The sequence below is a fragment of the Eubalaena glacialis genome, chromosome 8, assembly GCF_028564815.1.
Source record: "Eubalaena glacialis isolate mEubGla1 chromosome 8, mEubGla1.1.hap2.+ XY, whole genome shotgun sequence".
Taxonomy (NCBI): domain Eukaryota; kingdom Metazoa; phylum Chordata; class Mammalia; order Artiodactyla; family Balaenidae; genus Eubalaena; species Eubalaena glacialis.
Window position 1 is genome coordinate 94,807,377 of NC_083723.1, and position 12,100 is coordinate 94,819,476.

At 39.5% G+C, this 12,100-nt stretch overlaps 1 protein-coding gene across 1 annotated transcript in view; it reads left to right on the forward strand.

Annotated features, from left to right (window-relative positions):
• The first annotated feature begins 643 nt into the window (after positions 1–643).
• The window catches only part of TES (testin LIM domain protein), a 44,698-nt gene continuing 33,241 nt past the window's right edge, over positions 644–12,100 (forward strand). The window contains exon 1 of the mRNA XM_061197962.1: positions 644–836. Coding sequence (XP_061053945.1) covers positions 810–836 — 27 coding nt within the window. The 5' untranslated portion in view covers positions 644–809. The remainder of the gene's footprint in view (positions 837–12,100) is intronic.

Genomic DNA, 12,100 nt, shown 5'->3' on the forward strand with positions numbered 1-12,100 from the left:
TTTCACACAACAAGGACAAAGGGCAAGCCTCTACTTCCAAAGGAATGACATAACCTGTCTCTGAAGTGGTTCACATCATCCTCATCTTTGAACTACCAAGTGCTCAGAAAACACATAACCATCTTCATTGACATTAAGGCTGTGAGAGGAGATCCCCAGCCAGTGCTTGGGACTTGGAGAAAAGCATTTAAGAAAAGGCCATCTCCACAACTTAATAGTGAAATTAGGGTGCAACACCCATCACAAGGATCCCTAACAACCTCCACGATCTCTTTGCTAGGAAAAGAAACCAAGAAGCTAGTAGTGGTATAATACTCCGCTGGACACATATCCAAGGTCCCAAGCAAAAACAGGTACAAGCTGACTGAATGGAAGGGCTCTTCTTCAGTTGGAGGTAGGCTGGGTTCCAATTCTTTACCAGCAGGTCGGCTGAGGGCCAGGGCAGCTTCAGAAACCAGGTCAGGGATACCGAATTGCACTCTGCAGGGCGCCGCCCCGGACGGGGCCCCGCCCCTCACCTTGCCTTCGCCGCGCTCCGGCCGCGAAGGTGCGTGCGGCGCTCGGTGATTGGCGGCTGCCCAACGGGGCCCGGCTGCCATTGGCTGCCTGAGCCTCTTTGTTCCCGGTCCCCGCCTCAGGCCGTCCGTAGAGGACTGGGCGGCGGAAGTTTGACGGCGCCGGGCGAGTGGCTGCGGCAGCGGCGCCGGAGACCCAGCAGCTCTCCCCTAGTACCCGCAGCGGTGCCGGAGGCCAGGCGAGCCTGGGTGTTAGATCCCGGACAGCAGGAGGAACCCCTCTGACACACAGACATGGACTTGGAGGCCAAAGTAAAGAAGGTAGGGCGGCGCGGGCAGCAGGGCAGCGGCCGCTTCACCTGCGCGGGGCGCCGCCCTCTGGCTGCCAGCGGCGGGTGGGGCGCACGGGCCACCGGGCGCGAGCCAGCTCTGGGTCTCCGGAACCCGGGGCCCAGGTACCCGACCCTCCCGGTAGAGGGGATCCCCGGCGGCCTCGCAAACTCCTGAAACCTGGGGGCGACGGAGAGTCGTGCGCGCGCACGCGAAGGTGGCACGGGACATTTCTCCCTGCCTAACCACGTCCAACGGTTGGAAGTGTTCGAAACTTTCCTTAAGATGTTTCAGCTGCGCCTGTGCCTCCCTAAAAGAAAAGGATGAGGTTAGGGCGCGTTAAGGCGAGGCTGTGACACTACTTCTTCCTGCCTCAGGAAGTTCAACTTTATTAAGCCTTTGTGGTTTGGGGTCACTGATGTGACTGTGACAGCTCAGACCTCCTCTCCCAGCTCGGCTGTCCGAGGCTCTCTATAGAGTGAGCGTTGATTGAATGCGCTTCCTTCGCACCCGCGGCTGGTGATAACGTGAAAGGTGATGATGTTTTTTCTTTTTTCTTCTTTCTTTGGTCATACATTACTTGACTTCCAAAGCACTGCCTCCCTCTTCCAAAGAAAATGTTCTCCCTGTTTGGCAGCTATCCCCAAAGGACGATTGTCACCAGTGGTTTAGCTCCAGGAGACGTTTCCTGCCTGGCTGCCCTCCGGACGTCAGTCCCCACGGCCCTACCTGAGCCGCTCCCTGATTTGGGGAGCCTTACGTTTCTTGGGAGAAAGAGGTGGGGACTACACTGTGACTCAAAAGGAATGCTGATGTCACATTCCAGTGTAACGTTCTGTGTGAAAGATCTCATTCCAGGGAATTGCTCATATTTACTCTGCGGTAAATTTAAGCTAGCTGCTCCTTATCAAATAAGGAAGGAAGTTTTGCAGAGAGAAAAAGGGGAAAAAATAGAACCTAATTTTCTTTTTTTGCCCACTGTGGGTTGCCAACATTGCCATTATTTCATCTTCTAAAGACAAAGTTCCTGACCTGAGCATTAATTCTGTTTCATGCCCAGAACTGGATTTTTGAAAATGTATGCAAATGCAAAATAGTAGGTCAGGAGGCTGTTGAAAAATGAAAACCTGCAGTGGGAAAAAAAAGTTTGCCCCTTATGGCTAGAACCGGCACTCAAAAGGGAATCCAAGGACGGGAAAACATAGTGTAAATTCTGAGAGTCCTGATTGCATTCTGTTCTCTTCCAGTTTGGTTTCTTATTTTCTTTGCTTTTAGATGACACTAAAATTTCTTGTTAATTTTGCTTGCTACTAGGAAAGCATTTTGTTTGCCGCTTAATTAGTCTTCTGTTGATGAACACTTCTTATTTTGTTTTTCAAGTGGGAAAGAGTGGGTAATTTAGTACTTGTCAGAAATTTGGGAGGTCTTGTCTATGCTTAAACATATATTGCTTCAAAAATTACTTTTTAAATGTCAACATCCTTTGGGAGGGGAGGAATGAATGCGTGAAGCACAGAGGATTTTTTTAGGGCAGTGAAACTATTCTGTATGCTACTATAATGGTGGTTACATGTCATTATATATTTGTCAAAACCCATAGAATGAACAACACCAAGAGTGGACCCTAAAATAAACTATGGACGTTGGGGGATGATGATGTGCCAGTGTAGGTTCATCAGTTGTAACAAATGTACCACTCTGATGTGGGATATTGACACTGGAGGAAGCTTCGAAAGGGAGTAGGGAGATATATGGGAATGCTGTCCCTTCTGCTAAATTTTGCTGAGAACCTAAACTGCTCTGAAAAATAACGTCTACTTAAAAGAAAAAAAAAAATCAACATCCAAAAGTGATTTTGAAATTATTTGAGACAAAGAACAAGTAATTCTGAGGGAGAAAGTACAGAGTTAAGAATTACATGTGCTAGCAAGGGAAAAATCCAGACATTATTTATAAACAATTTCCTTAGTTTTAGAATGTGGATTATAATAAGTAATGCTCTTGATATATGGTGTAATTTTTCTCCTCCATCTCCCCTTTACTTTAAAAGATTATCTTTTCAACCAAGAATCTTATCCTTCTCTCTAATCTTCCTTCTCCCCTTCCCCCACCCTCAAGAAAAAGGATTCCATAAATTTAAAGCTTTTATAGACAATACCATGACTGTAACAAATCCTTGTTTCACTACTTTGTCATCACTGGTGATTCTCAGGACAGAGTCCTCAACTAGTAAATTGGAAAGTACTAAAAGATCCCAAAGATGTCCAATTTGACTGCCAACCATACCCTCTGTGTCTATGCAGGACCCTTGACAGACTTAATGTTCTGTGGATTCAACAAAATGTTTCCCAGCACAAAGAATTTAGAGGTCCCAGGAACACATTTCATAATCTCAAAAAAAACTTGCATTCCCTTTAGAAATTGCTTTCTAAGACACCAGAAGAAGGAAACATTACAAGATCATCTCTGATCTATGATCAGAGCCTTCTTACCCTATTTTGGTACCTAAATAGTTTTCAGGTCTCCCTTCTTTTTGACTTGGGTATACAAGAAAACTAATAGTTTGAATGTACCTTTTAAAAAGCCTGGTTGGAAGTTGGAACAAAGACACAACCATTTAAGTAAAACTAAATTTGACTTCTGTTTTAAGATACATGGCATTTTTTCCTTCTAAAACCCTTGTACTGTTGTTTTCATAAGAAATTTTCTCCAGGCAGATGATAAATGTTACTTTCCTTTCCCATTAACATTTCGTGTAAAAAGAATTAAAAAGGGTTGTCTTTATTCACAACCACCTAGGTGGATGATACTATTATAAGATTCTTTGTTTATAAAAAGAGAACTTGGGTGTCCATATCATTGGCATAAATTTGGATTCATTACCAGTTAAAACACACAATCACAAAGGCAAGGAATTTTTATAATTAGATTTTACTATATTTTGTTTTGTTTGAGGTAAGTGAGCTGTTGCTAGGATGTGAGAGCTAGTTTGGTTATACAGAGTTTTTGTTTCAATAATATTTTAGAGTAGAATTTGACTTTTACGTATTGGCCCTGTCTTCTGAGTTATTTGTCTAGATCTCTTCCTTATCTTATGTCTCTTCATTATAATTGACTTCTTGTAAGTAGAGCCTGTGTCTGCTTGGAAAAAGCAATGGACTTTGAGAAGCAGAAACAGAGTCTCATTTTGGTGGTGAATGGTAAATCATGGCCCACAGCCAGATGTTTTCTTCTTTCCTTTCTGTGTTACTCTCCCATGAGAATCACTTTTTTTCCCTTTAAAAACATACCAGAGAGAAAGAGAACTCTAGTAATTCCCCTTATGCTGCCTGGAATTGCTGCAGAGCTTTTAATTTTACACCTTATTCATTGTTTGCCTCCATTCTAACCTCCATCTTTTGATCCTTCCTGATGTCTTGCATATTTTTTTCTTAGGACTCTTTTCTTTGTTTCTTTAATTTAATTTTAAAAAGATGAGATGTACTTTAAAGATTACAAGTCACTAAAAACCCCCTTTCTCAGCATCCAAACATGTTTTGAAAGCTTCTGTCATTTGCCAAAAAACCAAAGTGAAACCAAGTGATCGCACTTGGAAAGAGTACTGAACAACAAAGATTGTTTCCATTAGAAATTAGAATGAGCCTTTTCTCTTAGGTGGCCCCTGATTGAATGGAAAAGGCAAGTAAATGGTGACCTGGAGGCACAAATCTACAGTTGAATTCTCTGCTTGAAGCCATTCTTGCTGTGAGAATCATTGGCAAGGCTTGGGGTAATGGGAGGGCAGCGTACTTCCAGGGCTTTACCTTAGAGGCATTTACTCTCTCAGAACAAGTATAGAATAAAGTGGTCCTCAGCGGGGCTTTTATCTCTTCCAACCCATAGTGTCAGTCATTACATTAATTGGATATGAAAAGTCACTTTCTCTAACTTGCTCTGAATATTGGTTTGAATAGAACTATAGTAGGTTTTCTATTGATTTTGTTCCTTAATTTTATCCTGTGAAGTAGAATTAGGGATTTATGTCTCTGCTGGCTGTTAGCTGTGTACCATCACCTCTCTCCTTGACTTTGCTCACCTTCAATACTAAATACTACTCATCTTTCAAGACACACTCCTTACCCTACCTACACCACACATCACTCTCCAGGTGATCTTTCTTCTTGTTCCTATCTGGATGGAAAATCTCTTTCTTCTGTATTCCCTAAGTATGTTATCATAACTCTTAGGACATTCATCACTTTCTCCCTGTAGATTATAGTCTTCTTCTTACCTAGATTGCAAGCTTCCTGAGAGTGAAATTCATATCCTATTTATACTTGTATAGTTATTTTGTTTGCTGTTCAAAGCAATTTATGAAGTAGATCTTAGCCTCACTGTAAGGATAAAGAAACTAAGGCTTAGATACATTAATCTGAAACTGGCAGAACCTAACTATGATCTTGAACCATAGTCTTCAGAATCCATGCAACTCCCATCATGCCACCTAGCCTGAGTCCTCTGATATCCTTTGCCTTGATCACTACATATATGTTGAATGAAGTACCCTAATATAAAAAGAGAAATAACCTGAGGTCCATTTCAACATTTTTTATTGGTTTGTTTAAAGGAATTATATTGGAAGAAATGGTTTCTATTCCAATAAAATTACCACCCTACTGGTTTTCTACATTTTATTTATATTTTATCCGTGGTTATATGTACGCCCTTTAGTGTAAGTTGCCTTTGACCTTCTTTGCACGGAAACAAAGTCTAAATAAGTAAAAATATCACGAAAAGGAACTTCTGCGAGACTTTTACAGTCAAAGAAATTCCATAAGCTCCAATAATATTCTGGACCATATCTTCTGGATTCTTCCAACTTCCCAGCTTTTGTTGGGAGCAATGATAATGCTGCCTCCTAGCTACTTAATATTGTTCTGAACAATAGCGACCCTGCTTTTGGCTCTCTGCTTTGGGATTTCAACCAGTGACATCTGGAATTGTATAGAGGCACTCATGGTTGGCCTGTAGAAGAATCTGTTCTACCTGCTGAAGCCCAGAGTTGATAGAAAGCCTTACACATAGCATGGTAGGCTAAACCTTTCTTTCTCCTAGCAGCAAAGTGCTCAAAGTGCCACTGGAATGGCAGACCAGGCAGCTTAGAATAGAGCAGTTAAAAACAAAAAAATAAGTTCAATGCTAGGAAGAGAACTGTTCATACAAGAGCTACCGAGAAGCAGTAGGAAATGCCAAAATGTTGAACTATTTTGTTAGGCTCTCACTGAGCTCTAGGATGATACCAGCATTGTGAGCACGAAATTAACATCATGGACCATCAGGGTTACTCTGAGGGGCCTATTTAGTAGAAAGAGAATGATAAATTGGTAAAAGAGTACTACTTCCTATGTTCTTTTTCTGAGAACCAGAAGTAGTTTGCCCCATGCTAATTTGAATATGTTTTTTTACAAACCAGATCACTACAATGTGTTCAGAAATTAGAAAAGGTCAGTAAGTGCCAGTATAGGTAAAGAGCTGTAGTATACAGAAAGATCTTCTGTACTATATCAGCTTTCTCACTCCTGTTTATCAGTATATCATTAAATTCACTCTGGGCTGAGAGTTAGTAGATCTGGGTCCACTCTAGTTTTTGTGATCTTGGCTACTTTGGATCTCAGTTTTCATATCTATAAAAATCAATAGGGGAACCAAGTGATTTCTAAGATTTCTTCAAACGCTGTTACTCTTTTTGACTATGGAAAATATTATAGTTTACCAAGTATAATAGTGTTCCACAGTGCTTAAAAATCATACAAGCCAAGAATATATAAATATATGTGATTTTAATGAAATGGCATGTATATACTCCTGTGAAGTCCATGAGAAAAATGAAACAATTTTTTTTTCATAGGTCTTAGCTGTTTTTTCAACTTGTTTTTACTTAGTTTGCCTTTTAAATATTTGTGGGGTATTTGAAGACATTAAGTTTAATTAATTTAAATCTGTAGTATAAAGCTTCAAAGGCATATAAACTGCTCTGTTAGCATGAGTCAAATAAGCCTAGGCATGATGTATCACTTTCCTTGGTACTTAATTACAGGAAAATGAAAAATAATGGAGCTTTTATCGTCTTTAAAAGTTATCTCTCCCAAAATAAGATGAGTCATTTAAAAACTATGTGAGTAGTTTATGTGCAAAGCACTGTTCTAAACTCTGGGGGTATAGTGTGAACAAAAAGGCAAGGTATCTTGTATTATAGAACTTACACTGTTGAGAGGAATGATAGAGCAAAAAAAAGTAAATGAAAGTAAATGACAAAATAAATGATAGAAAGTAAGCGCAAATGGGATTATATCCCTTAGTGAACTCTTTACAGGTCAGGAGTACACTAGATTTCCAACACAGAATGTCCTATCTTTTTGTTTTTAATAAATTTATTTATTTATTTTTGGCTGTGTTGGGTCTTTGTTGCTGCGTGCGGGCTTTCTCTAGATGCAGCAAGCAGGGGCTACTCTTCCTTATGGTGTGTGGGCTTCTCATTGCAGTGGCTTCTCTTGTTGCGGAGCAAGGGCTCTAGGTGCGTGGGCTTCAGTAGTTGTGGTGCGTGGGCTCTAGAGCACAGGCTCAGTAGTTGTGGCGCAGAGGCTGTGGCATGTGGGATCTTCCTGGACCAGGGCTCAAACCCATGTCCCCTGCATTGGCAGGCGGATTCTTAACCACTGCGCCACCAGGGAAGTCCCAGAATATCCTAATTTAGTGGTGATTCTTGGCATTGGTTCCCGGTTTTGCAAACTTTGTAATTAGGGGTTATTATTTGTCTTAAGTAATGGCAAATGAAAAAGAAATGAGAAGGCAGCTTTTATGTATTAGAATATGAAAAAGCTCATAATTAGATAAAGCTAAAATATTTACAATCTTACACCTATAAAATACACAAACTGTCTTTTTCCTGATTACAAATGCCCTACAAGAGTCATTCCTGTATTGCGTTTCCTGTTTACAGTCATTACTAATTTTCATTTTGGTAACTACTGTCATGGTACCTGAAAGAATGACTTTTAAAAATCTGTTTATTAGATCATTAATATATAGTACATATAGGAAATTATTTTGCTGTTTACAAAGTGGTGATGTTCAGGGAGCATTATATAAATTATGAATTACGAAATCAACTTTTTCAAGGAGAGGAAAATAGAGAAAAGACTAACCAAATTCAAAATGGGTTTTAAAACCTCATAAGTTTTCAAGATTTTAAGGAAAAATAGTTTGATAATTGATAAATTCACCCCTAGTCTTTGAGTAAAATCCATGTATTAAAACTTGCCTTAAGCACTGTTATTAGAGGATTAAATTTAGAGGTTATGCTTTTCAGCTATCTAGCTCTAATCTTTGATTCTCCTATAAAAGAGCTCAAGTCATATTTGGTTTCGCTTATTTTTCTAAGTACCTGATCTACCTAATTCCCTACTTAAATAATGGGAAATTAGATAATAATATGCATGACTGTAATTTTCTAATGCAAGTTCATGCTGTGACCCTAAAATGACTTTTTAATTACTTTTCTTTCTTTCTTCTCAACCACTTTAATCACTGTTCATAGCCAGTGACAAGAACATTAACAAAGAACAGAAGGTGATAGAGGAAAGAACGAAAAGAAACTTACTAGGTATAATTTGGGAACAGTGCTATGAAAGTGTTTCATGTTTCTATCACAATGAGTATTTAGCTATAAAAATTGGTTGATTCTAGGTATCATTACTTTTATTTTGGTCATACTCAACAAAGGAGAAGAGCATAGTTTAGGATTGCCAATTTCTCTTATCCTTGGCTAGTCCGCCAAGAAAGCAGGACTGCTTGGGTTTGAGCATGGCTTGAGGGGGGAAAGTGTAGGAGAAGCCAGGCATTGAGCACTGCTGAGAGCTTATCTGCTAAATGACAGCCAGGCTCCCAGTATATAAATATAATTAATCTCTGAATGAGGCTGGATCATCCTCAAATCACAAATGATTCAGCCTGTGTTTATTACAGTGACATTCTGACCACCATACAGATTTTAAAAAGGGGTTTCAGGGTGTCTGTTGGTTATAAAGGTTCTTATCTGAACAGTGAGCCTAGCAAAAAAGAGGCTGAAAGCCTAGCACCAATGCCTTGGTGCTGAGTCCATTAATAAGTCTGCCGCCACCATGAACTTGCCTGTGCTTTGTTTGAAGATAAAGTGATAGCATGTTTCATTGCAAAATGATTATGCAAATGTTAGGTGGATTTTTATTTCTATAAGTGTAACATCATAGAAGTCTTGATAGAATGAGTCACAAAGTAAAGGTAAAGAATATATTTCCTTCATGGGGGTACTGGCCTACAATAAAAATAATCGGGGTTAAACAAAACAAAGTCACCCTTTGTTTTTCGTAGAGAATATTAAAGGGTTAGTTTAAATATAAGACTACAGAATCTCAACTCCTTTTCTATCAATATCACCTGTGGAGCTTGTATCCCCCAAAATACTGTGATGTCAGCTTTGGTAGATAAAAGAAGGAAGGTAGGCAAGCTAGCTAGTGGGCAAGACATGTATGTTAACTACAGTGCTAGATAGAAGGAAATAAGTGCTGTAATACAGTGTTGCTCAAAATATCTATGTTGAGGAACCATTTTTTCAAAATTCTGAATCTGTCATGGGCTGATACTTTTAAAACAATAAAAATGAATTACTAAAAGGAAAAAAAGACAAATACAAGGCCAATTTTTTAAAAAATAAGTATATCAGACATAAAATTACTGTCAAATTGCTTAACAATTCCTAATTGCTTTCTCTCAGTTTCTTTCTATGTCTGATCACAGACTGGTAACCAACAGTTTGCAGACTGCCACACTTTGTAGCAGTGCAATGATAGGAATACAGACAACTACAGTATCCCCCCCCTTATCTGCCGGGAATATGTTCCAAGACCCGCAGTGGATGCCTGAAACCCTAGATAGTACCAAACCCTATATATACTGTTTTTTCCTATACATACATACCTTTGATAAAGTTTAATTTATAAATTAGGCAACAGTAAGAGATGAACAACAATAACTAATAATAAAATAGAAAAATTATAGCAATATGCTGTAGTAATAAAAGTTTTGTGGATGTGGTCTCTCTCCTTAATTAACTTCTTCAACTCTGCCACAAATTCAGCAGTGGCTTCTTTTTTTTTTAATGTTTTGATTTGATAATTGAATTGAAAGGTGTTTTTTCTTTTTTAATTTATTTTCTTTTTTTAAAGGAATTCCTTTATTTTTATTTATTTTTATTTATTTATTTATTTATTTTTGGCTGTGTTGGGTCTTCGCTTCTGTGCGAGGGCCCTCTCCAGTTGCGGCAAGCGGGGACCACTCTTCATCGCGGTGCGCGGGCCTCTCACCGTCGCGGCCTCTCCCGTTGCGGAGCGCAGGCTCAGTAGTTGTGGCTCACGGGCCTAGTTGCCCCGCGGCATGTGGGATCTTCCCGGACCAGGGCTCGAACCCGTGTCCCCTGCATTGGCAGGCAGACTCTCAACCACTGCGCCACCAGGGAAGCCCCCCAGCAGTGGCTTCTTCATCGGCAGACGCAGCCTCTCCAGTAATTTTTATATTTTTCTGTCCAAACCTATTCCTGAATCTTTATAACCATCCCTTACTTGCAGTAAATGGTGTAACACATTTTAGGGGATCCCTTGCTGAAGTCTTCGTATGGGCTCTATGCTTTCTGGTGCCACATGTTACTACCAACTGGAACATGTTTTCTGTTTGTGTGTCCCACCCACAAATTTAATGTCTTTTCCATCTTAAATAAGCAATTAGCATGCACTGTGTGGCCATAACTTCTGCAGTTTGAGGTGCGACAGCAACACTAACATGAATTTCTTTTTCCTTCTTCACAATTTCATGGATAGAAGATTCCTTCTTACCATAGATCTTAGCAGCATCAGCGTACAATTTTTGTTTGTTTGTTTGTTAAGTGGAGAACTTTCACCTTTTCACCTAAAGGAAGCACTTTAAGGCTCCTGTTTGGCAGATCCGAATTGCTAGCATCACTGCTCCTGCGCTTTGGAGCCATTACTAACTCGTTATTGACCGGGGAATTTTTCCAGAAACTAATGCCTGTGGCCAGCGATTTTTATTTTGGCTGGCCAAAAATTAATTCCGTTATTTCACTAACACTTTGCAAGTTATTACAGTCTATAGTTACACGTGACACACCTGTAAATTCTTCTAATTTTCGTGAAATGTTGTCTTCAATCCACTCTTCTGTAGAAGCAAAGGAGCATTCTCTAGCACTGTGAGTTTCATTTTCACTTTCCGTATCGGAATTGATCACTAAGGTTTTTTTTGTCTTTTTGTTGGTCTAATATTCACATCATCTGAATCAGAACTATATTCTGAAGAACTATCATTTTCTGAGACACTAGTATATATGTCGCTCAGACAGTCGGAGAAAGTATCGGCATAAAATTCACCGAAAAATTCTTCTGCACTCAACATTTCGCAATGCATCATTTTTGAAAATTTTACGTTTATAATATACACAAGATTGGCACAAAAACCTAACGGAGCAAAATGTGAGTGATAACGACAATCATAAGTTGTATAATGAACCCTTGATCAATTTTAAGCTCTAACAACTTCTCACGGTTATGTTAATTGTACCACTCTCTAAAAATGTATTGATACGTCTTCGGTCAATAACGTTCGGGTAACAAAAGACGAATTAATACGTCTCCAGTCAATAATGTGTTTAAGTAAAAATAAGGGTTACTTGAACACAAGCACTGCAATGTACTGCAACAGTCAGTCTGATAACCAAGTTGGCTACTAAGTGACTACCTAGCTGGATAAACTGGACAAAGGGATGATTCGTATCCAAGGCAGGACTGAGCAAAGGCTGAAGATTTCATCACGCTACTCAGAGTGCAATTTAAAACTTAGGAATTGTTTATTTCTGAAATTTTCCATTTAATATTTTTGTATCATGGTTGACCGTGTATAACTGAAACCATAGAAAGCAAAAATGTGGATAAGGGGTGGCTACTGTATTATGAAGTTTCAGAAGCAGAAGTAATTTAATTGGGTATATTGGGAACAACATTATGGAGGAAACAACATTCAAACTAACTTCTGTAGGATAAATAAGGTTTCAGTAGGCAAAGAAGGAATTCCAGGAAGAATAAATAAATGAACCAAAGGAACATGGCTGCAAAAAGTCTGTAAACCCTTGGTATTCACACCATAACATTTTCAGTGTTGACTCTTCTAAAAGA